The sequence below is a fragment of the Chrysoperla carnea genome, chromosome 1, assembly GCF_905475395.1.
Source record: "Chrysoperla carnea chromosome 1, inChrCarn1.1, whole genome shotgun sequence".
NCBI classification, from domain to species: domain Eukaryota; kingdom Metazoa; phylum Arthropoda; class Insecta; order Neuroptera; family Chrysopidae; genus Chrysoperla; species Chrysoperla carnea.
Window position 1 is genome coordinate 37260108 of NC_058337.1, and position 23730 is coordinate 37283837.

General features: G+C 28.9%; 1 protein-coding gene and 1 long non-coding RNA gene across 2 annotated transcripts in view; both read right to left on the reverse strand.

The window, feature by feature from the left end:
* The window catches only part of LOC123304024 (adenylate cyclase type 6), a 229251-nt gene extending 207942 nt beyond the window's left edge, over window positions 1-21309 (reverse strand). Inside the window, 1 exon segment of the mRNA XM_044886331.1 lies at window positions 21152-21309. Within this exon segment, the coding sequence (XP_044742266.1) occupies window positions 21152-21250 (99 nt within the window). The 5' untranslated portion in view covers window positions 21251-21309.
* A 121-nt stretch (window positions 21310-21430) lies between these two features.
* The window catches only part of LOC123291091, a 112783-nt gene continuing 110483 nt past the window's right edge, over window positions 21431-23730 (reverse strand). The window contains exon 3 of the long non-coding RNA XR_006534920.1: window positions 21431-21556. This is a non-coding gene — a long non-coding RNA (uncharacterized LOC123291091). The remainder of the gene's footprint in view (window positions 21557-23730) is intronic.

The window sequence follows — 23730 nt, forward strand, 5'->3', positions numbered from 1 at the left end:
TAATAGTTTAAAAATTACGGGACTCGAAAGTATATAAAAAAATATGTTCATAAAAAAATAACTCGAAAAATAAAATAATTACAAAAAAAGTTTGGAAAAAAATATTTTGCGAAACAACAGCTCAATTTTGTTTCCTCAAAAATTTTTTTATAACTTTATTACTTTTCGCGTTATTAAACGATAAAGACATTTCTTTGATTTTTTCGTAAATTTATTTATTTTTTGCATTTTTTTACAATATTTTGTAAACTATAAGAATTTTTTAAGCATGTTATCAATACTTAAATAAAGTAAATTGTAACGCAGCAAGCATTAATTTGTGATTCCGTAGTAAATCCATCAGATTTTGTGCTGAATAAAACATAAAGAAAAGGTACGAGAAACTTTCTTTTCATTATAACTCCGTTAATTTTCATGCAAATAACGTGCAACTTTTCACAAGGTTTTTTAAAGTACTTTAAAAAGTGTATGATATACTTTTTTTTAAAACTTCAAATTTTTCAGTTGTTTAACGTGACATACTCCGAATAGACCTTTTTCATGAAAAACAGAAATGCTTTTTGATAATTTTTTAAGAAAATATATATAAAGTTTACTGTATCACTTTCTTATTTCATTCTTTTAGGATCGCAGTAAATTCTTTGATTCTGTCAGATTTGGGGGCAGGTTCAGCGAGAACAAGCGAGTTGATGGATACCATGTGGATCTTTAAAGTTGGCATTGTCTATATTGCGAGTAGTATATAGAGGGGTTAAGTGACGTTAGTGCAGGTTCTAAAAATGAATCAATGATTCATTTAGTGAAAGGCTATAAAAAGGGGAGGATAAAAGCAGGAGAAGTTAAGGCTAGAATGCGGTAGTCTTTGTTTTGAAATTGCCTTCGATGCGGTTGGATAACTGCTAGTATTATATAATAAAAAAAAAACTTTTAATAAAAAGAAAACCGACTTCAAAAGAAATTTTTTTCCAAAACAAATTAATATGCATTAAAAAGCATAATAATGTAGTTAAAATAATTGTTATTTTTGGAGTCGGTGTAAGCCAAGGAAACAAATCTGACAGAACAGTTTGCTACATTAGCTTGGCTGACATCGACTCCAAAAATATCAATAATTTTAACTACATTATATTATCGTTATTCTTATACTTTTTAGTGCATATTAATTTGTTTTGGAAAAGTTTTTCTTTTGAAGTCGGTTTTCTTTTTCTTTAAAGTTCTTTTTTTATTTTGTGATTTGTAGTGATTCTGAAGTACACTTACAAATTTGTCACTAAAAGAATCACCGAAATCGGTTGACGTGATATAGAGTTATTCATCCTCTTGTCGTGCATACTTAATGCAAACTTAAGACTTTTATGGTTTTCTCATAGATGTCGTTGTCAGAACTCAACCAAAATGAAATGGGACCACACGGGAAGCACTAGCTTTCAAATAGATAAAGAAACATCAAAGCGGTTCACCCAGTCGAAAGTTCTGAGGTAACACACATAAAAAAATACAGTCTAATTGATAACCTCCTCCTGTTTTGTTTGAAGCCGGTTAAAAACAAACAACAATTGGAACATACAAATACAAATGATATATATGATTTTACGGTTTATCTTTTTAATTATAATGGTTGCGATAAGAAACCTAAACACAAACAAACAACAACAAATGATAAACCATTGAATGAATTAATAACAATGATTGAAACGAACCATAAATAATTAACATATAGTACATAATTTAAATATACCCATATTATATTATAGTTTTTAAGATGTCTAAGTATAAAATGTAATTAAGGCTTTTCGAGACCATTTATTTATCTTGGGAATGAGATGAAATTTATATGTTATTCTCGTAGGCTTTTAACTTATATATTAATATTTTAAGTTTATTAAAATGACTTTGATTGTTTTATGTTATAATACTATTATAAATTAAAAAGATAAAATGAAGAATTAATCGATATTTTAAATCCAATAACATTAATGTTTTCAATGTTTAATTTTATGTTGCTTGCCTACTGGTATCAATAAAAAAATATAATTATTTTTTGACCGATAACAGTAGGCAAAGCGAGTTTTTAATGACAGAGAAAGTTCTTAATTTCGGTATCATGACTTAAATTGTTATATTGGTAATAGGTTTCCATATAAGTGGTAACGTTTTAAAATTCACTTATTCAACCAGTTTATTTTCAACATTTATTTCCATTCGTCCATATTCTAGCATGTAAAAAATACCGTTTTTAATAATTAAAATTTCTCAAAAACCGTACAGAGTAATTGATATTAAAATTTCAAATTTTTCGTAATGATTTCAGTTTGATCTCGATACTTCTGAAAATAATGTTGTTTATACTTACAATAAGCCAGTAAACTATGCAACACATACATAGTCAACTAGTGCTTTATTACAAACATTTATTTATTTTCACCTGTCCCATTGTCTGTCTGTAATCAAATCTTGCAAGTCAAATTTGATCCACTTCCCGGTTTCCGATTCAGCTGAAATTTTGCATGCACATTTAGTTTGAAAAACAATGCATGGTAAGGTGGCGTCCTGATTTTCCCATCGCTTCCACCATATTTGATATAAATACATTTTTTTAAGTCTTAAATTAAAAATTTTAATAAAAAATACTTTTTAAGGGACAAGCTCTTATTGTACTAAAAAGTAGAAAAAAATTTGATCTATGTGTCACTCATACCCGACTATTTGTAAAAGTTTGAGGCGCTTAATATCAAGAATTAATCGAAAAATAATTAGGCATGTGGAGTAGATGAGACGTTCCGATTCATTTTTTATATTTTAAATTGAGCGCCTCAAGCTTTAACAAATAGTCGGGTATGAGTAACACATAGATAAAATTATTTTCTACTTTTTAGTACAATAAAAGCTTGTCCCTTAAAAAGTATATTTTTAGTAATTTTTTTATAAACTATAATAAGGTTGGCTGATAAGTCCCCGGTCTGACACATAGATGGCGTCGCTAGTATTAAATGCATATTATTTTTATATAGTACCAACCTTCAAATGATTCGTGTCAAAATTTGACGTCTGTAAGTCAATTAGTTTGTGAGATAGAGCGTCTTTTGTGAAGCAACTTTTGTTATTGTGAAAAAAATGGAAAAAATGGAATTTCGTGTTTTGATAAAATACTGTTTTCTGAAGGGAAAAAATACAGAGTCCGGAAACTCATTATCAAGCCAAGTTTTTGCTTCCACTGTATTTTTTCCCTTCAGAAAACAGTATTTTATCAAAACACGAAATTACTTTTTTTCCATTTTTTTCACAATAACAAAAGTTGCTTCACAAAAGACGCTCTATCTCACAAACTAATTGACTTACAGACGTCAAATTTTGACACGAATCATTTGAAGGTTGGTACTATATAAAAATAATATGCATTTAATACTAGCGACGCCATCTATGTGTCAGACCGGGGACTTATCAGCCAACCTATTATACCATGCGGAGATATTCTTATAAAAAACTGTATTTTCGTAATAAAGTCTCTCGTCCATCTTACTTACAATTACTTAAACTCTATGCTTATTTCTCTCCAACCATAAAATTCATTTAATTAAACTTTGAGTAACTATATTTCGGTAATAAAACGGTCATTAATTTTTTTTTAAATTCAGAACAAATACATCAATGTTAATTTTTTCAAAAAATCTTAAATCAAGTTTTTTTTTTCTAGAATTAAAAACTTGTTAAAAACACCTCCCCCCTGCGCTTTCCATGTTCATTATCCGAAATTTCGTTAAATTTATTGGAGTTTGAATTTTCTGTCACCATACGAGTCACCATAGCGAGACAACAGCCTTAAGTTCAAAAAATGTATTATTTACTTTGTCTTTCGATGTGTGAAGGTTTCGATCGATGATCAACCTTCAGATGGGTGAAAGTCGATTTTAAACCATCTCACCCGTCTCAGACTAATAAGTACCTTAAACGCTGAGGGCAAAATTTTTTCACGAGATTTTTTTTATAAAGGGTAGGTACGAAAGTTTACTAAACTGATTCTTACGAAAATTTGAAGTCCTAAGAATTTTTTACCAATATTCCAGATTTTTCGAAAAGATAAGAAAAGAAAATTCTGCAAAATTTTTTTGCTTGGATTTGTAGGGAATTTATGTTTAAAGCTCAAATGTAACGAAAAAATAAAAAAAATTAGAGAGTTAAGGGCAGAGCGCATAGTTTTGACAATTATGTTTGAAAAAAGTTGGAATCAACCAACGGACTGGAAGCGGGCAACGGCTAGTTACTAATTAAATGTTGAGAAGAAAAATGCCAATATAATGTTTGACGTAAGTTACGTAGCATCAGTTCTTTTGTGAGAAACTTTTTTAGTTTCTTTGAATAATTGTGCCCCTAGGATAAATTCTTTAATGTTTGTTCTTTGAAATATTGCATAAATCTTGTCAATATTAATGATGCAGCCATAAAATAAATAAAAATGTTAACTATAAATAACTATCTAAACAGAAAAATAATCATAACACAGACTAAGTATTTTCTATTTTTGTGAATATAAATAATATAAATAGGTGTACATTCAATTATTTATTTTTGAGTGTGATTTGAACAATGAATTTTTGTGTGTGATTTGATATTTCTGCTGACAATAGGTAATGTTAGACTTACTCTACTCTTTCAAGTAGAATATCGCTGCACTTCTCTAACAAAAACTCCAAATATGACTTTCAAAAGTATCATACATCTTTCAAACTGGTTAAAAAACTAAACTTAAAATTTCGTTTTGTAGTAGAGGCACACTTTAAATTTTCTCAAACCATCATTTTACAACTATAACAAATGCAAATATCTTCTAGGAGCGCAAGTATTTTCTAGATAATTGATACCATTTTTATCTTTTAAGTGGATTGTATTCAAATGTTTAAGTTTTTATCTGATATGTCAATGGGTGCTGAATTTATTTGCATATTATTTATATATAAGACCTTAAAAGAAAAGCACTGAGAACAAAGACTATAGTTTCAACCACTGAATCAAAAATTCGAAACAACATAGACAAAAAAGGAACATTAATCACTCGATTAATGAGTGAGAATACCGCGAATTCAATAAATATCATGAACCAAACTTGATAAGGAAAATGTAACTTGAAAACGATGTAACCGCAGACTCTGATTATCTTAGCTGTACAGAATTTATATCGGGTTACCTTAACATCTGTTCCAATGCTAACTTAAAGCGTAGAAATAGCAGGTAAATTTATCATTTTGTGCCGGTGGCATTATTTGTCAATTAGGTTTCGTAATTTACAGTAATTAGTATTCTGTCTGTTTTATATAACTTAATAATAAAACAAGCTCTATAATATATGAAATAAGAAAATCAAAATATGTGCATTATCTTTGTAATTTGTCTATCAAATATCCATCCTCTTTTACTTTTTAAACTGTACCATTAAAATTAATTTTTGAACGGAAATTTTTAGAATTCATTTCCATAAAGAATGTTTTTTAAAGGTATAATCTTTAAATTTAAAACAAATCAGCGCCCATTATAACTATTTATATTTGACCGGTCCTTAGCCCGTAAAATATGTCGGGACACTAATCTAGAAGCAACCCACATAAATTGTTAATTCCTTTAAAATTAATTTCTAGCCTATCTTGATAAATCTCATTCATGGTTACTTCGAATACCTATCCATTTCGAGGCTTGGGACTACTCTTTATGTCTTCTCGTGACCTCCGTCATTTCAATAATGTTTTGGTAAATTTATCTTACAATTAGTCTCATTTCTCACCAATTATTAAAATCTTTTCTTACGAAACTCTTCACCAATTATTAAAATCATTTCTTACAGAAATCATGAGTATAGCTTTTATAGTACAAATACAAATTTTTTAGGAATGTTTGGTATTTTTTAAATGTTTTGAAACAACAATTTTTTCTGAATCAATGTTTAACTAAGAACTAATAATTTGAAACTTTAAACCTTTTCTAAAATCATGTACGTTTTTCACTTATTTCAGTTCTTCGTCCATAGCGATGAAAACAAATCCTAACTAATATTCTAAATACAAAAATAGTAACCTTTTTTTTACGTTTTCACGCTAAAACCGCTGAACCAATTTTGATGAAATTTGGTTAAGATATATAAGAGATTTTGGAAAAGGACATAGGCTACCTTTTGTCGCTGAAGACACCCTTAAAACTACCCTTTCATTTCTTTTCACACTAAAATGATGGGATTCTTTCTTCATTATACATCTATAGAAAGATGCGATTTTTTTCATTCGACGTGGAATTCCATGAAATTATGTATATATATGTTATAAAACTTTCCCCCTCTGAAAATCGATACAGCATCCCTTAAAATAATTGCAGCCCGAACTTTAAGGGAAATGCAAAAAATTTCGAGTTAATGAGGGGAATGGCGTTTTTTTCGAATAACTGAGAATTAAGACTTAAGGGAGTTCGAATTATCTAGGCTCCATGGTACTTTGTTTTTATTGTCATTTTATTTTTCATTTTTTTTAACCATTTTATGCCAATGCCTTTACTAAATTGCTAGCACAGCCATCTCCGTGGCTCAAGGCTGAAGGCCGCCTTATTGCCCAACGAATGCAAGTAAAGTTGTTGTTTAGGAGGCGGACATAGCAAGGATAAGTTGGTTGACAGATAACATCCAGAAAACATACTATTGTTTTTGAATTTGGGACTGCCTATATGGCAAATGTTATTTAGAGGAACTAAGTGAGGACAATGTAGGTTCTCTAAATAAATCAATAATTCAATTTTTGAATCATTGATTTATTTAAAGAATTTATTGAAATAAATCATTATCGGGAGCGAGGCCGCGGACTAAACTAGTTTTGGGACTGTCTATATAGCGAATGTTATTTACAGGAAATAAGTGAGGACAAGGTAGGTTCTCTAAATAAATCATTATCGGGAGCGAGACCTCGGGCAAAACTAGTAATCAAATATTTGAACTTATTCATGAAGTTTCTATAAAATAAATCCAATACAAGACCAACTTTAACAATAAATAATAGTTTCATATACTTTACAATAGCTGTACAGAATCTCTGTTACAATAATATAATACATGCATCATACTTGATCGAATTGTATTATTATTTTTAAAGAAATAAAGCATACTACCAGTATGGCAGTACATGGTTTATGATAACATAGAAGATTTTGTTGATAAAACAAATATACTTATTACCTACAGCTAGAGAATGCCGTGGTTGTACTATAGAATATTCATAGGGCAGCTTGTTGTATCTCGGAGAAAAAAGTTCTACAACCTTTAAATTATTTTCAGGCAGTTCAAGATGAAATGTACAAATTTTTGTGACTTGAAGAGGATTATAATAAGGATCGTGTAACTGCACTTTCGCAGTTGGAGAGCGGTACGCAGAAACGAAATACGAGTTTTTTTAAATACTATGGGCGAAGGAGGGGGTCGAATAATGACTTATTTGAAAAGATTTTTCAAGACAAACACAATTGCTTTTTAAAAAAATGAAATTTAATCTAACTAACGCTTTAGAAGTTTAAGTAATTTTTAGTGATATGGTCATTAAACGACCCGTATTATAATAGATAGTCGTTATAAGCGATATGTACATTTTCTTCATTTAAGTGGAAGCATGTGTATGTACACATATCGGTCGTTATTATTAACTAATTTCAATGACGATATAACCGATATAATAAGCTAAGGTATTTCTAACCACAAGCGTCTAACAAATATTTTGCACGAAAAATTTCAAAAATATAGCTTTTAACGACCTAAATCCGAAAAATATTTTTAGAACCATTGACCGTCTCTGTTACCTGCTATTAATTTTCAAAGTGGTTGAAATTTAGCATGTTGATATACTATTTAAAATATATTTTTAAAACATTTTTGTTCGCGTTTTTGCAATAAGAAATAACTTTACTTAAAACTAGATTTATGTAAATAAACAAATTAAGGATTCTTGGAGTTTAATTAGATTGTAGTTAACCATTTACGAAAAAGCCATTTATAAATTTTACTTTTGACGATATTTCGTCTAATCTAGAAGTAAATTGCACAAACGGCAACGTTATTGAATTTACTCTGTGTGCTGTGACTATAAAATGCTGATACACAGTATATACACAGATGGACAATATATGGTAGTTTTCGCTACAGTGACAGATTTGGTGAAGTGAAAGATTACTATTTAGAAAACAATTTTTTTATCCTTTAAAGATATCGCATTCTCTTTTATGTCGTTAGAAAAACCTTAATAGGGTCCAAAATATACTTAATAAGAATCTAAATAAAGTATACAAAGATCAAACTAGTATTACATTGAAATTTTTTTGTATGAAACTGAAAAAGTATGTAATACATATGTGAAAGTGTTTTTTTTTTATGCGTCGTTATAGCCGATATATTTGCGTATAAGTCCAATGAACATTAGCTGATATGTCATCAACCCATGACGCTATAGCCGATACATTATGTGTTTAAACAGGGTGAGTGGTGAGGAATGTACCGAACTCCAGGAGTGTCTTCTACATATGAAAATAATGTAAAAATACCCAAATGTTGTTATGCGGCTTTAATTTGTTTTCAAGCTATAGCGTAATTTATTTATTTATTTTTTTAATTCCTTACGAAAAGAACCCGTTAACCATACATGCAACGAAAATCGCCACAGATTCGTTGAATGACTTGAGAACAAGTTTTACTGCACAAAATTTTCTTTAATAAAGTACAAGAAATCCAATTGAAAATGTTGACTCTTCCCACCAAAAATCCAAATAGGACAGCAATATTTGGATTTTTTGCATTCCTTTCAAGTGCAGAAGGCACTTCCGGAATTCGGTGTATTCCTCACGACTCACTCTGATCCTAGCAAAGCACAAACAAACAAAAAACGAAATTATTCAAGTAGAGTCAATAAAACAGCATTAATGCTGTTACTAGACTCATGCTTCTCATGCGCTCTATGATGCTGTTACCTAGAGTGAACAGTAAAAATTACAAGTTGGAGGAAGCGACCCCAGTTAAAATCGGGGATGGTGATGCAAGGCTGTATTTAGGAATAGGAATAGGTCAGTATTTAGGAATAATGTGGCTAAAAAGAGACACTATTCCATTGGCATTGCTGTATTTAGGAATAGGAATAGGTCTGTATTTAGGAATAATGTGGCTAAAAAGAGACACTATTCCAATTGACATTTTTTCAAAAAATGACTTTTAAATTCATAAAAGTAAATTATGATCTTAGATACGACACTCTAACCTCTAACTATTGGATGTTAGTTGTATGGTATTCGTTATAATATTAAATATTATTTAGTTTCATCTTTCAAACATCATATCATCGCTCGTATCTTACATTTCTTTAACATAAATATAATGACATCCATAACAATGACGTACGTTATAATATTTCATTATAGAGGATGTTATTCAATACTAGAAAAATATATCTATGCTTCAAATATACATATTAAAAAATACATGTCGTCTTTAGAATTGTTCTAGGTCGAGGATGGATAATATCACTTTTGTGTAATGTTCTTAAGAAGTATTTATAAACAATTCAGAATAAATATGAATAAAGTACGTTTAGCTCCAGATTATTATTTGTACACGTTTCAATATTAGATAATATACAGTGATGGGAAAAAAATCGGCAAACATCGAATTATTTTCAAACGGTTCAAGATAAAGGGTTTTTCAATTGGAATTCAAGAGGATTATAATACGAATGTTTTTACGACAATATCAATCACGTAGCTACCTTTGAGCTGAAATAAATATAACATAATTTTCACACTTACTTCTAAAGTGTGCTAATATTAAACTAATTTTTAATTACTTTGAAAAAAGCAGCATGAGATCGGATATCATTATTATTAAGAATTTTTTTAAGTTATTCGACTACATCCATATGCTCTATACGATCACGGATATACTCTGGTTCGGAGTCATCCAACAATAACACATTTATTCCACATTTGAATCAGAGAAGGACAGAGGTACCTCTACCTTCTATAGTTGCAATGCAAAAGGTTTTTTCAGACATGCTCGTAGCTCAAATCGAATCCTATCTACACAAAACTAAAATAATAAAAGGTTTGTGTAAAGTAGGATCCGGATTAAATCTAGGTAATAGTTATAGTCATTTCTCAACCTATTTTGGAGACTAAAATATGCCTCTTATAGCAATACCGGCAACAACTTACCAAATATATTTTGGACGAATGCAAAAAATTTTTAAATTAAAAAATGAGTGAACTAAGCCGAAATTTATTCTCCCATTCACAGATATATTCAAATAGCGACAAATATTATTTTTGGATCTTTGAATCAAGGATTGTCTCTATAATATCTCTATATATTATAAATGCGAAAGTAAGCATATTTTTTTTTTTTTTTTTTTGCTACGCTTTCTCGCTAAAACTAGCGAATGGTTTTTAATGAAACTGTACAGCAATATAGCTCATACTTCAGAATAACACAAGAACTATAATTTATAGAGCTATATAAATAAAAAAAAAAATTAAAAATTAATTTTATTTTACATTACCAAAAATTACAGATTTCTGTAAAAATACTCAATATAAAATATTTCACGGCCATTTTTTCTGATATACTCAATGAATAATTACGACTATTATACATTAAAAAAATAGAAAACCATACATATATTTTACCTGTGTAAAACAATCCTTACCATTATTTCGGGTGTTATAGAAAGGGGATAACCGAGACCAATCTTTATCAATCTTAACTATTAAACCCAGCGAAGCGGTTAGCTATCACTCTTGTAAGTAAATAAAATCCGATTAAAATTCTTTAGCCATATATTTGGGTCTAAAATATTATTCTACTATTTCTAAGTGTCTCTTTGCTAAAAATAATGCTAGTATATTATACTAATATTTGTATTCTTATTTTTATATTTATTACTTAAAATTTGTATATTTTATTATCACCTGAGACTTAAACAGAAAAAATTTTATATATCTTTAATCTTCCATTTATATTAAACAGGTATACCTATTTTATATCTTCCATTTAAACAAGTAGAAAATAATGTCTTTATCATATATTATAATGTATTCAAATTTTTTAGAAAATTTATACAAATTATAAATTATGACGTCGAGACAAGAATATTTAATAAATAAGTTTATTCACGTGATTTTATACTTAATAATATTCGAAGGTTTATATTTTATTGTATATACGTAAAATGTCGCGCCAGTAAATCATTAATTTTCAATTAAAGTAAAATCACAGTGCGAATACACAAAATAAAAAAAAAATCAAACCATGTAATAAAATGTTCAAAACGTCAATAATCATAAAATCACTACCTACCCATTATTTTTTTAATTTCATTACAGGCTGTCTATGGGAATCAATGTTGTTTATTACAGTTTACGTATTATTTTTTATTGTTTACATGTAGTACAAATTACAAATACTGTACAAATCGCTTTTAATGTAGGTTCTTACATTGTACTATTGTCCAAAAGACTTTAATTAAATCGGAATTTTTATAAAAGGCAAATTTATGTTTATACCATGCATATATGTAATATGCAAGGTATACTAAGTTTAGTCCCAAGTTTGTAACGCTTAAAAATATTAATGCTATGAACAAAATTTTGGTATAACAATATATTGAACAATATATTGAACAATATATTGTTTATAAAATCACCTCATTAGTCCATTTTCGGTTGTCTGTCCGTCTGTCTGTCTGTCCGTCTGTCCGCCTGTCTGCCAACACGATAACTCAAAAACGAAACGAGATATCAAGCTGAAATTTTTACTGCGTACTCAGGACGTAAAAAGCGATAAATAAATGAGCACTGTAGGTTAATTGGGTCTTGACCAATGGGTCCGTAGGACCCATCTTGTAAATCGTTAGAGATAGAACAAAAAATTAAATGTAAAAAATCTTCCTTATAAAAAAATAAACAACTTTTGTTTGAAATTTTTTTTCGTAAACATCACTGTTTACCCGTGAAGGCGCAAATTAGGCATAAATTATATGGCATGTATTATATGGGGATATCAGTTACGTATGTGTAACATGTATGTATGTGTAATGTGATAGAGTAATCAACGCTGTCTATGCATGGTATTTCAACAATTAACTCAGTCAATTGTTTGTTTTCACTTGTTCCTTATAAGTTTGATACTTACAAAGATATATAGCAGAACAAAATAATTTATGGCCTGTAATTAAGTGCCAAAAAATTATTCTGTCTCTTTACAAATATGGCACGTCCTACCAACTTATTTAGCAGAACATGTTCTTAATTGTGGTCAAAAATGAATTTAGCCAAACTTAAATGGGTTAAAAAATTAAGTGCTAATTATATGCTAACTAACTGTCCAGATAAAAAATCTAGTTCTTTGTTGTTGGCAGTTCAAAATTCGAATCTTCTCAATGAAATTCGCCTGAGAGCCATTCCAGAGACATACTCGTGTATTGTCAATGACGCACTAACTGTTTACACGTTAGGAGGAATAATTCAATGATGAACTTCAGGTGCCCGGGCCCCTTTGAAATAGTCACTCAGAATTTGAAGCAGTGGCCAAAATCAAATAATAAAATTATATCTATAGATTGGACACTACACAGCCTTCTGTCCACAACAAAGAAACAAAGGGATCGTAATTCGAATTACGAATAACGCTTCTTTAATTCGAATTCCGCTTTGTTAATTTAAATGTAAAATCAAATCAAAAATAACTATACGTATATGTATAGAATGTTTCCGAAAAATGGGATAATTAAATTTCTAAGTTAGGTACTAAATTTAAATTAAGTATTTTATTCTGCTGAGTAAATTTTTAACTAGTATTGAACATATCATATTTGCTAAATAAAAGGATCATTAAATTTTTGAAGTGAAAACTTCTTTAGACGCGTTGAACACTTTGATGTGTGAACAAAAATCCTGAAACTCGCGTCATCGACACGCGTCAACCGTCACGTTTCCTTAAATACCACCTTGAAAACAACGGTTCTCACCCGATCACTGAATGAAAAAAACGATATATAATAGATTAAAAGCATTCACGAATAAAGAAAAAACTTCTTCCGAAACATGACCCTTTCATGAGGCTAACTGACGGTGAGAAAATGTACCTAATGCGTCAGAAGAACTGCATTTTTAAATTTTGGTTTCTAACTAAAATTAATTCTAACGGTTCACAAGATACCCACCCGATTGCTTATTTACGAATCGAACTCATTTTTTACGCCCGGAGCATGCTATAAAAATTTCAGCATCTTCTTTTCATTTTTGAGTTATCGAGACGGGAAAATGGAAAGGGACTACTTAGATAATTTTATGAAAACCTATATCAAAATTTTGTTTCTAGCATCAATATTTCTAAGCGTTGCAAACTTAGGACTAAAATTAGTATACCTTTATACATATTTCACATATACAACGTATAAAAACACATTCTTATAGTTGGAAATAATACAATTCATAAAATAAAGTTACAGTTAATTATTTAACCATTATTAAATAATTACGTAATACATTAAAATTAATTCATATCTCTCAAATATGAGCTTCAGTTTACTAACATTTAAAATTATCTATTATTAAGATCTCTAATTAGGTCGTACTTATTTCATTTCGTTTTATTTGATGTAATTTTTATATGCTGCGCTGCTTTTAATAGTAAATATACTTGAATGAAACTGTAGTATCCAAGGGAAGATGCAGTACATATTTGCACTGAACGTTTACTTGATTATATAAAAAAATTAATATGATTTTATAAAAATGCGCTCGGATAGTAAACAGGCCTCGAGCAATGGATTTCTAGTTTTAAAAAGCTAGTCTTTCCGATATAATATTGGATGATACAAGATTCAATGGTGGTTCAAGCACAAAATTATTTCGCCCATAAATGCTTTTTTTGTGTGTATTTAGTAGACATATTTAGTAATTCATCCTATTTAATTTTTATTTACTTATTGTTAGGTATATTAAATTTAATAATCAGATTAAAATTAAATTATATAATATCAATAAAAGCGTTTTCTACACGCAAAGGTACATAAAGCTTATATTATGTATGTTTAAATATTCTTAATTATGCTTCGTGAATTTGCTGCTTTTTCTGAATTTTAGCCTTTGCATCTCAGCGGTTTAGTTTCGCTTAAAACGTTGCTCTAAGTATAAAATATACATTAGCTGCAAAGGTATATAATATATAACATAAACTTCAATGGTAGAAAATCTTAGTAACTATAACAATCCAGAAATAAGTATTTAAAATGTATTTCACGACAACCTTCCACTTGGTATTCCCTTAATCATTTTACAATTAACGAAATTTGGATTTACAAATTATTCATTTCCAGGCTCTATTTAAATTATATAATTTAGATTGTTTTTTTATAATAAAATAAATAATTTAAAAAATTAGAAACCCAACTGCGTTTAATAAAATCTGAAGAGACAGAAACAAGCCTAGTAGTTTACATAGCGACTTTAACAGTCCCAATAGATTTGAATGGGCCCCCCACTGTTAAAATCGGAATGAAACAACTAGGCTTCGGGTTTTTAATTTTTTTAATTATCTATTTTATTTTAGACTTTTTAGTGTCCCAGCACTAAAAAAACGTCTTATTATACTATATTAAAAATTTTTAAGTAATTAATTTATTATTCCTAATTAAACTTAAATATATAACTTATATATATTTTTGCAATCCCCTTTTAATTTCCTTTATTTTGATATCTTACTCGATTGATTTTGATAATTTTTTTAAAATAAAGTATTTTTATTTCGCTCCCAAAATACGTCATATTGTTTTGTTTTATCAAACACCTATATAAGAGCACTTGGCTTTTGAGAAAAATATAATGATACCTTAAATGTTGTATACATACATTCATACAAGATACGCGCGAAAAACATGGTAAACACTCCTTGACATTTGGATAAAAAGATGCCACAGATTTGTTTGGCCTATGAGACAAATCTTAAAGAATATAAAAAGTTGTTAAAAATTGGTGCTTGTGCGAACAAAAATAATTATTGTGCAAACACGCCTACGTTGTAAAACGATTGACACTACAAAAGTCTAAAAAATCTGAAATTTAGGGGTAGGAAAAAATTATATTTTTCTACAGTTTTGTAAAATTGATGCTTAAAACGAAAATATTGGCTGTGTAAGCACATGTATAACGTTGTGCAAACGATTGTAAAAAAGATCGTACAAATTCGAAACTTGGAGGATTGGGAAAAATTATGTTCAAACGAAAATATTGACTGTTTAAATTTTTGTATGATATTTAAAGTCTCCTAGTGACGTTTTTTCTCAGGCGAAGATTACATCCCATATGAGTTCGTTTTTAGGAATTTTTGTCCGCGGAAACTTTTTTTATTTTTATTTTTATTATGATTTTTGATCATTAATAATTGTAAAAATTAGTTCTAAATGATCAATAACCATTCTTTCAGAAAACGACAAAAAAATTATTTTCCATAACGCTCATGCGGAATAGCTTGTACACTTGAAATGCTGGAAATTTCATTGTTATTATCAAGAGCGTGTGAAGGGAATCTAGAAAAGAATCCCGCTCGATTAGTAAAGAAAATGGCTTTCTGTACAACTTTTTCAAACCGCCACCAAAAAGCTCTTCAAATCATCCTGGTTAAAAGCTCTGACGGGTGGTTAAAGCTACACATATATTACAGTTATAGCATATGACTACCGTATGTGGTGTGTGTGTTTGTGTATAGTTGTATTATGTTGTGTTGTTTTTAGAACATTTTGGGGGCAGTTTGAGAAAATTTTCCGGAAAGCCATTTTCTTTACTAATCGTACGGGGTGATTTTTCGGATCTTCTTTACACGACCTTGATAACAAATCTCAAATTTACAATCTATCTAATTGTGCGGAGTTATTTTCACGGCAAACGAATTGGCGAATATTGATTGAAGGTGGTATTCAAATATGGAAATTATAGAATAAAAACTGCAAATTTTTTGGTAAGGTGTTGGAAAAAACGAGTTGTTTGTCTTCCAACACTTTAGAAATTAAACAAGATTTCAAATCTTCATGTTAAATTTCACCGAATGAAGTGTTAAATACTAGGCCTGGTCTCTGAAGTCGAAGGAAATAAAAATTAATTAAACATTCATATTCCTTAAATTAAATGCAACAGTAATTATTTTACGTTACTAATAACACCATTATGGAAAGTTTGAATGTAAAATTTGCGTATATTATTATGTTAATTAATATTGTATTGTGTAGAAGATAAACATGGTGCCTTCTTCTTGATTAATAATCCTTTGTATAAAACTTATGTGGTAGGTAATATTTACTATGGCATAATCAAACCTTATGCTTCTATGTAGGTAATATATGTCGAATCAGGTTATGTATACGAATCATAGGCGTCCTAACGAAGGGGGGCTCGTACTCCTCCAATAACTTTCAAATTTTTTGAAAACAATGGAGATAATTAATTTACTTCTTTACTATTATGAACTTCTACACGTAATAAAAAAATGGAAATAACTTAATGTTAATACACCACAAAATGAAATAGCATACACATTCAAATGAAGCATGCTGTTTCTACGAATTAAATGAAAACAAAATATATAGAGCCTTTGCAATTACTAACTTTAGGAACTCTCAAAATACTATCAAAAAACCGTCAGTTTACAAGCATGCTGGTCTATTTTTAAAATACGATTTAATTAAAACTCTTCCATGCATATTAGAAGAATTGATTTACATTAAGATGGGCAGATTTTTTATTATTATTATTGTTATAATTTAAAAATAGCAAATAATAATAGCTATATTTTTATTCTTCTTATTAATATTATAATTTTAATAAAATACTGTTTTTTTAAAGAAAAACCTGTTTTTTATAAGATTTGTTACAATGTTGAATGATGTTTTTGTTTTTTATTACTAGATTTTTTTTAAATTTTTTATTGTTATTTTCATTATAATTTCACAAAATGACTATTTGTCTTGTATTTTTGTTGTTATACTTTTTTTGTTTGACATCCATAAAAGAACACTCAAAATTTATAACGTGTTTATTTAACTACAACTTTTTTATCAATTAACTATCTATTTTTCCTTCTATGGGTGCACCCCCCCCCCCCCCCCGGACAATTTGATCTTAGGGACGCCTTTTTCTGTGTATGTAATATATGTGGAATCAGGTTATGTATACGAATAACCTAAATATTAATACACCTCAAAAGATAGGTTGTTATATAATATTCTTCTTTTTAAAGGGTTATGTCACATTAAATAATAATAATAACATTTTGTAGAAGTAATATTTTGTACATATTTATGTACAGAACAAATCATTAATGAAGATTATTATTTTCCATAAATAATATAAATAAACGAGCTGGAAAACCCATTGAAAACATTTATGGTATTGTTTCCACTCGATTAAGGGCTTTCAATGAAATTCGATATTCGCGAGTTTCCAATAAAACATATTAAGGCGTCCTGTGAAGCCAAAATTACATTTTGTTTTAGAGATGTGATATAGATGCGGTTGAATTAATTTCAAGGACCTAGATCATTAAAATGCTACAAATATAATAAAATAAAATATATACGTGTATCAAAATACGCACATACATAGGCCTTTTTTACAATTTTCTCGTAACTTTGTTGTTGATAATTATTCGATTAAGTGAAAGCGCGCTTCTACATTTTACTGTATAAATGTTAAACGACCTATAAGCCCTAATTTTAGTTTCAAGTTTGTAAAGCTTAGAAATATTGATGAAGGGGACAAAACTTTGGAATAAGTGTTCATAAAATCACCGAATTAGCACATTTTCGTTTGTCCGTCCGTCAGCCCGATATCTCTAAAACGAAAAGATATATCGAGCAGAAATATTTAAAACATACTCAGGACTTAAAAAGTGGTTGCAGTTCACAAACGAGTAACAGGTCCATTCAACAGGTCAGCGGGTAGCGAGTTCGGTTTCCGCCGTCACAACAAAATTAATTTAATTAATATCTGTAATGGGATGGTGTAGTGCATGGTATATGCATGAAGGAGGTGCACTCAGCCTCTGAAATTGAGGAGCTGATAAATGAAATTATCAGCAGAAAGGTGTTAAAACACATATATGGTATCACAATGGGCTCTATAGTCTTAGCGTGTCCTTCGTGGACAGCCAATATAACCTAACCTAACCTAACAGGTCAATTTGATCTTGGGTCCGCATGGCCCAAATTATTAATTGTAACAGATAAAACAAAAGTTTTATAACAAAAAAATTTCGTTATAAAAAAACACTTTGAAACATTTTTTCGTAAACATCATTGTTTACTCGTTAGGGTACAACTTAGACTAGTAAGCTTCCATTTTCTCCAAAATAATAATAAATAGAAGGTTGAAAATTCGTTGACCGATTCGATCATTAGGTCTATTGATCCTGATTTTATACCAAACCGATTTGACTTTATTAAGGGGGTCAAATAAAATAGTATGCTATAGATATGTTAGTCAAGTATACGTCGTGAGATACACATTAATGAATCATTGATTCACTAAAGTCAATAAGGGTATTGTTGACTGAGTCAGAGAAACAATATTTCACTCAGTGAATCAATGATTCATTAATCACTGTCATTGACTGAGTGAATCAATGATTAATTAATCTGCGCTCTTTTGTCTTTGTGTGCCATAAAAAATTAATCATATCGCATTTTAATAAATGTGGCTGTATAAAACATGCTGGGTGCGCTTTCCAATAACCTTAGAAACTATTACATATTGTAACAACATTTATTGTTATGTCTTCGGTCACCATCATCGGTAAGGAGATAAATTACAGTCCAAGTCCTATTATGTTGTATTAGCTATAATGCTGTGTAATTTCACAACCTCCGTCTAGTAGTTTTTACGTGAAAGCATAACAAACAGCCATATTTACATTAATACATCCTCATACACTTTCACGGTTAAAATATAATTTATAGAAGATTTTTACTCTTTAGACCTTATAGAATTTATGATAAGAAAGAACAACGGACAGAAAACATTCCGGGTACTTTTATATATGATTAATGATGTTATGATAACACAACACACAATGAGAGGAAACTTTAAACTAATTTTACTAAGTAAATAGTAAATTATTTTCTAAAGAGGTTCGTGACCTATACCTATGCCTTACCAACCTTGGTTTGAAGAGTGTTTGTATAAAATTATATCTTGGTTTTAATAGTGTTAGTGTTGTAGTGTTGTTGGTTTTAATAGGGCGGGGCAAACGTAACGAAGCTTTTTTTTTACTTATTATGTAATTATTATTTTATTAATTATTGTTTCATAATGAAATAAAAAAATAATTAATTAATTTTATCACCGTGTTAAATAATCGTTGTACATATTCAATCCTTTTACATAATTAATATTTAATTAAGGAATCTAAAGTTACTAATTTCGACGAAATTTTTAGTACTTTCTGTTAGCGAGGGAACAGTCTGCAGTTTTATCATTTGATTAATTAGTAAAAATTTGATTTCCTTGATCAAATGATTGATTTTGACTAACACAAAATGTCTTATCTTTCCTGATCTCATTTGACTTCAATAAGAGCAACTTTTGTGATTCAGTAGTATAGCATCACTATAATATGCCACAAAAGTCACTCTTACTGGAGTAAAATGCAGCAAAATTTGCGGATAGGGAATAAAAAATAAATTATACAACACATTGTCAAAATGTTTATTGTCCTGACGTATGTGAGATACAGGCCGAAGTGAATCCGAAGCCTTATCTAACTTTCCCAACTCTAAATCAAAAAATTCAACTTCCTGGCCTAGGATCGTAATATACTAGAGTTCTATCAAAGCAAAGTGACGCCGAGCAAGAGAGAGTGTATGATGTATATGTATGTGCACTCATATCTATAATCTCTCTTGTTCAGTGCCACTTTGGTTTGATAGAACTCTATTTATGCGATTATGTTGAAAAAGTAATCATTAATCTTATTAAGTATTAATTATAATACGAATTTCTCTTTTAGCGAATATATCGCAGTAAGTCAACATAAATTTGTATATTATAAAGACAATTTTTTATTAACGAATAAATTTACTCTGAATGAAGTTATGAAATTTATAAGTTTTATTGAATTTTATATAAATTTCCAATATACTGCTACAATAATTTAATAAAAAATTTTGATTTGACTTGTAGTATAGGTACAATTAGTGAGTGCTAAAGATGATAAAAGTCATATATTTCATTATATTCCCTTGTAAAGGCCTACAAGATGGGTCCTACGAACCAATTGACCAATGTTGCTCATTTACGAACTCGACCTCACTCTTTATGTCCTGAGTACGATATAAAATTTCAGCTTGATATCTTTTTTCGTTCTTGAGCTATCGCGTTGACAGACAGACGGACAGACGGACAGACAACCGAAAATGAACTAATTAGGTGTTTTTATGATACCTATACCAAAATTTGTTCGTTGCATTAACATTTTTAAGCGTTACAAACTTGGGACTAAACTTAGTATATCTTGATATATTTCATATACATTGTAAAATAAAAATGTAGATATCAAAATTTTCTATAAAATCAATTCTAATCACTTTTGACGTATTTACAATAGAAACCGAGATATTTTCAATAACAAATCTATGATAACAAATCAATATTTAACTATGTATTCTTCAAATCTATGTCAAAACTTATATTCAAAAATGCACGCTTCCAGTTTGAATAGTAGTTTAAAAATTCAGTATTAGAAATTTAACATGATCAAAAAATGTCAAATTTCAAATAATGTAATCCTGCAGTTATCAAATGAAATTTGAGTCGAGATTTTACAAAAAACTAAAGGTCACACCTCTATATGTATATTCAAATTAGGTTTCTCAACACATAGATATACGATAATGAAAATTGTAAAATTTTGTAACGATCTCGGCCCAGAAGTTTAAATTTACGTTATATTAATATTGTGAGTTGTTTCATAATTAATTTTTGTCAGGTTAAATTCCTTTATAAGAGAACCACCTGATCGCAACAAAGGGAATAAGGATTAAACTTTTGTTTGAGATTTACAGATATATCTAATTTATTATTATTATACTAATATGAATGATCTTACCCCATTTTTTCGTCGACTTCCACGTAAACTAAACCGATGTTTCCATTGTGGTCGTTGTGATTCACTGCTTAACGAACGTAACATAGGTGCTGATGCCATGTTATTTTTAATAAATTGTACTTTAGAACGAATTCACACTAATATTTAGAGCACTCCAATAAACACTCTTAATGATTGTCTTTTGATTTGTTATTTAGAAAATTGTCAAAGTTTTTACACTAAGTCTACTGTTTTTTATTAGTATTAGTTTTAATAAAAATTAAAATTCATCCTGGTGTCTCTATTACTGATATTAAAAAATCTTTTTTATATTCAAACATTGTGAAATTATATTACGGCTTGTCAAAGATTTCACCACACGTGCTTTGATTTAGGTTTAACGCGATCTTTGTTGTTCAACAAAATCTGAAACAAAAAAGTTTTCATTAGTAAATTTTACTTTAGTGTTATTAGTAGAAATCTGGAAATAAAATTGAACAAAGAATACTTGTTAGCAATAGGGTATTATCGTTAGTCAAAAATAAATTATGAAGTTTGAAAAAAGTTAAAATTTATGTAAAAATATACTTAAATATTCTGATTTCGAGTCATAAAAGCACATTTTTCTTTAAAAATATTAAAATTAAGAATCGTAATTTTTAAATTGTATATCACGTGACCTAAAACGCCGGCAAGCCCTGCTGTGATGTCATATCGGTATGAGCCATATACCTTCAGTTAGTTCAGTGTAGACAGCTGGGTATAATTTATCCATAGATAATAAGTACGTATATTTATTATAATCAGATGTCTATGAATATCTGTCAAACTTATTTGTGTTATTTCGTGTAATGAAACCGATATTACGTCATCAAATTGGATGCCCACATTTTTGACAGTTTAAAAAAGGTTTAAAATTTAATTTAAGTTTTTGGCAAGAAAGCGTGTGTATTTTTCAGAAATAAATTTTTGGTGGCTTTTTATTAGCAAAAGCAACATTTGAAGTACTTTTTCAAAAATAGTAGAATACCCTATTATTTTAAGTTAAAACGATTTTCACTCGGCTTTGAACAAATGAGAGAATTATCCGGTATATCATATAGAGTATAATAACAACTTAAATTAATAGCATTCTGTTATTTTCAATGTCAATATTTTCATGCAAGTACCTAAAATTTCGTTCCATGCTCTACCTCTGGTCGAGTATTGAAGTTAGTATTTTGGGAAAACAAAACTCGTTAAATGTGTGATATTATATATTTCATATATGATATAAATTGAATCACCTTTAAATATTCGGTTATACCTATATTTTTACAATAAATTGACTTGTTTAGTAAATAATCTTTCCACTAAGGAAATATAGTCCTATAAAAACAAATTTAGCAAGAACATAATATATACAATAAGTTTCAAGAGTGGTGTAAACACTGTCAATGATTTTTCATAAATTCTTTTTGTTATGAGGTTTATTTTTTATATTACAGTATTTTAAACCTTGTCTCTTTTTGAATTTTCTTTTTAAATAATATTTTCTTGAGTTTTTTTTTCTTGGTAAATTTTTAACATAACAAACATTAAAAGTATATTTTAAGCAAATATTTTACGTATATTTATGGCAGTGGCTTTTAATAAAAATAGGTCAAAATCTTAAAGTTGTAGGATTTAAGTTGAAAGAAATTTTCGTAATAAAAGCTTCAATAAATTAAAATTTTATTATTGTTCTCCGATTATTATATTTGATCATCACCGCATATACCTAAGCACTTTAATTCAATACATTCTTAAACTAAATTTATCACCGATAAGACCGCGCCTCACAAACAAATGATTCTCGGTAGAGGATTGTTCTTCTTAATGTATCTTTATGAATTGCTCATGTGTTATTCTGATATATGAGTTATATTATTGTAAAGTTTCATTGAGATCCATTCGGTAGTTTTTTCGTGAAAGCGTAACAACCAAACAAACAAAACAACAACCTTACTTTCACATATATAATATAAAGAGATTCATAAAAAAAATGATGTCAAACAAATGACCGCCTCTGAACCTTCTGCAGCTATTTATTCGTTAATTTTCTACGACTTTTCACAAGTTTTGGTTGGATATTTCGGCTATAGCTTGGCTGATGTTAATTTTATTGTGTTCAGTGTTGCATATTTTGGACGTTTTAAACAAGCGAAAGTATTACGCAGCATTTTAATTTACATGATTGGATCGCCCTTTATAATGTACTTGTACATACAGTGAAAAATTTTTAATGGAAAATTTATCGATAAACAGGTATATAATACGTACATACATACAAACATACATATAGCAACAAGTCAGATATTTATAACGAGAGAAAATATTAACGTGTATATACACGAATTTAATTTTTGAACAATACATTATTTTTAGGGATGTTTTGCTGACAGGTTTTGGCTATGTAGGTGAATTAATTTAAATTGAATATTGATTGCTATTTTTGTGTAATATATTGTACATTTTGCACCGAAGGTAAGTATATATTTATTCATATGATGTTTTATATAAATATATATTTTATATACGCGTTACATAATATATAATTAACAAAATATATTAAATAATAT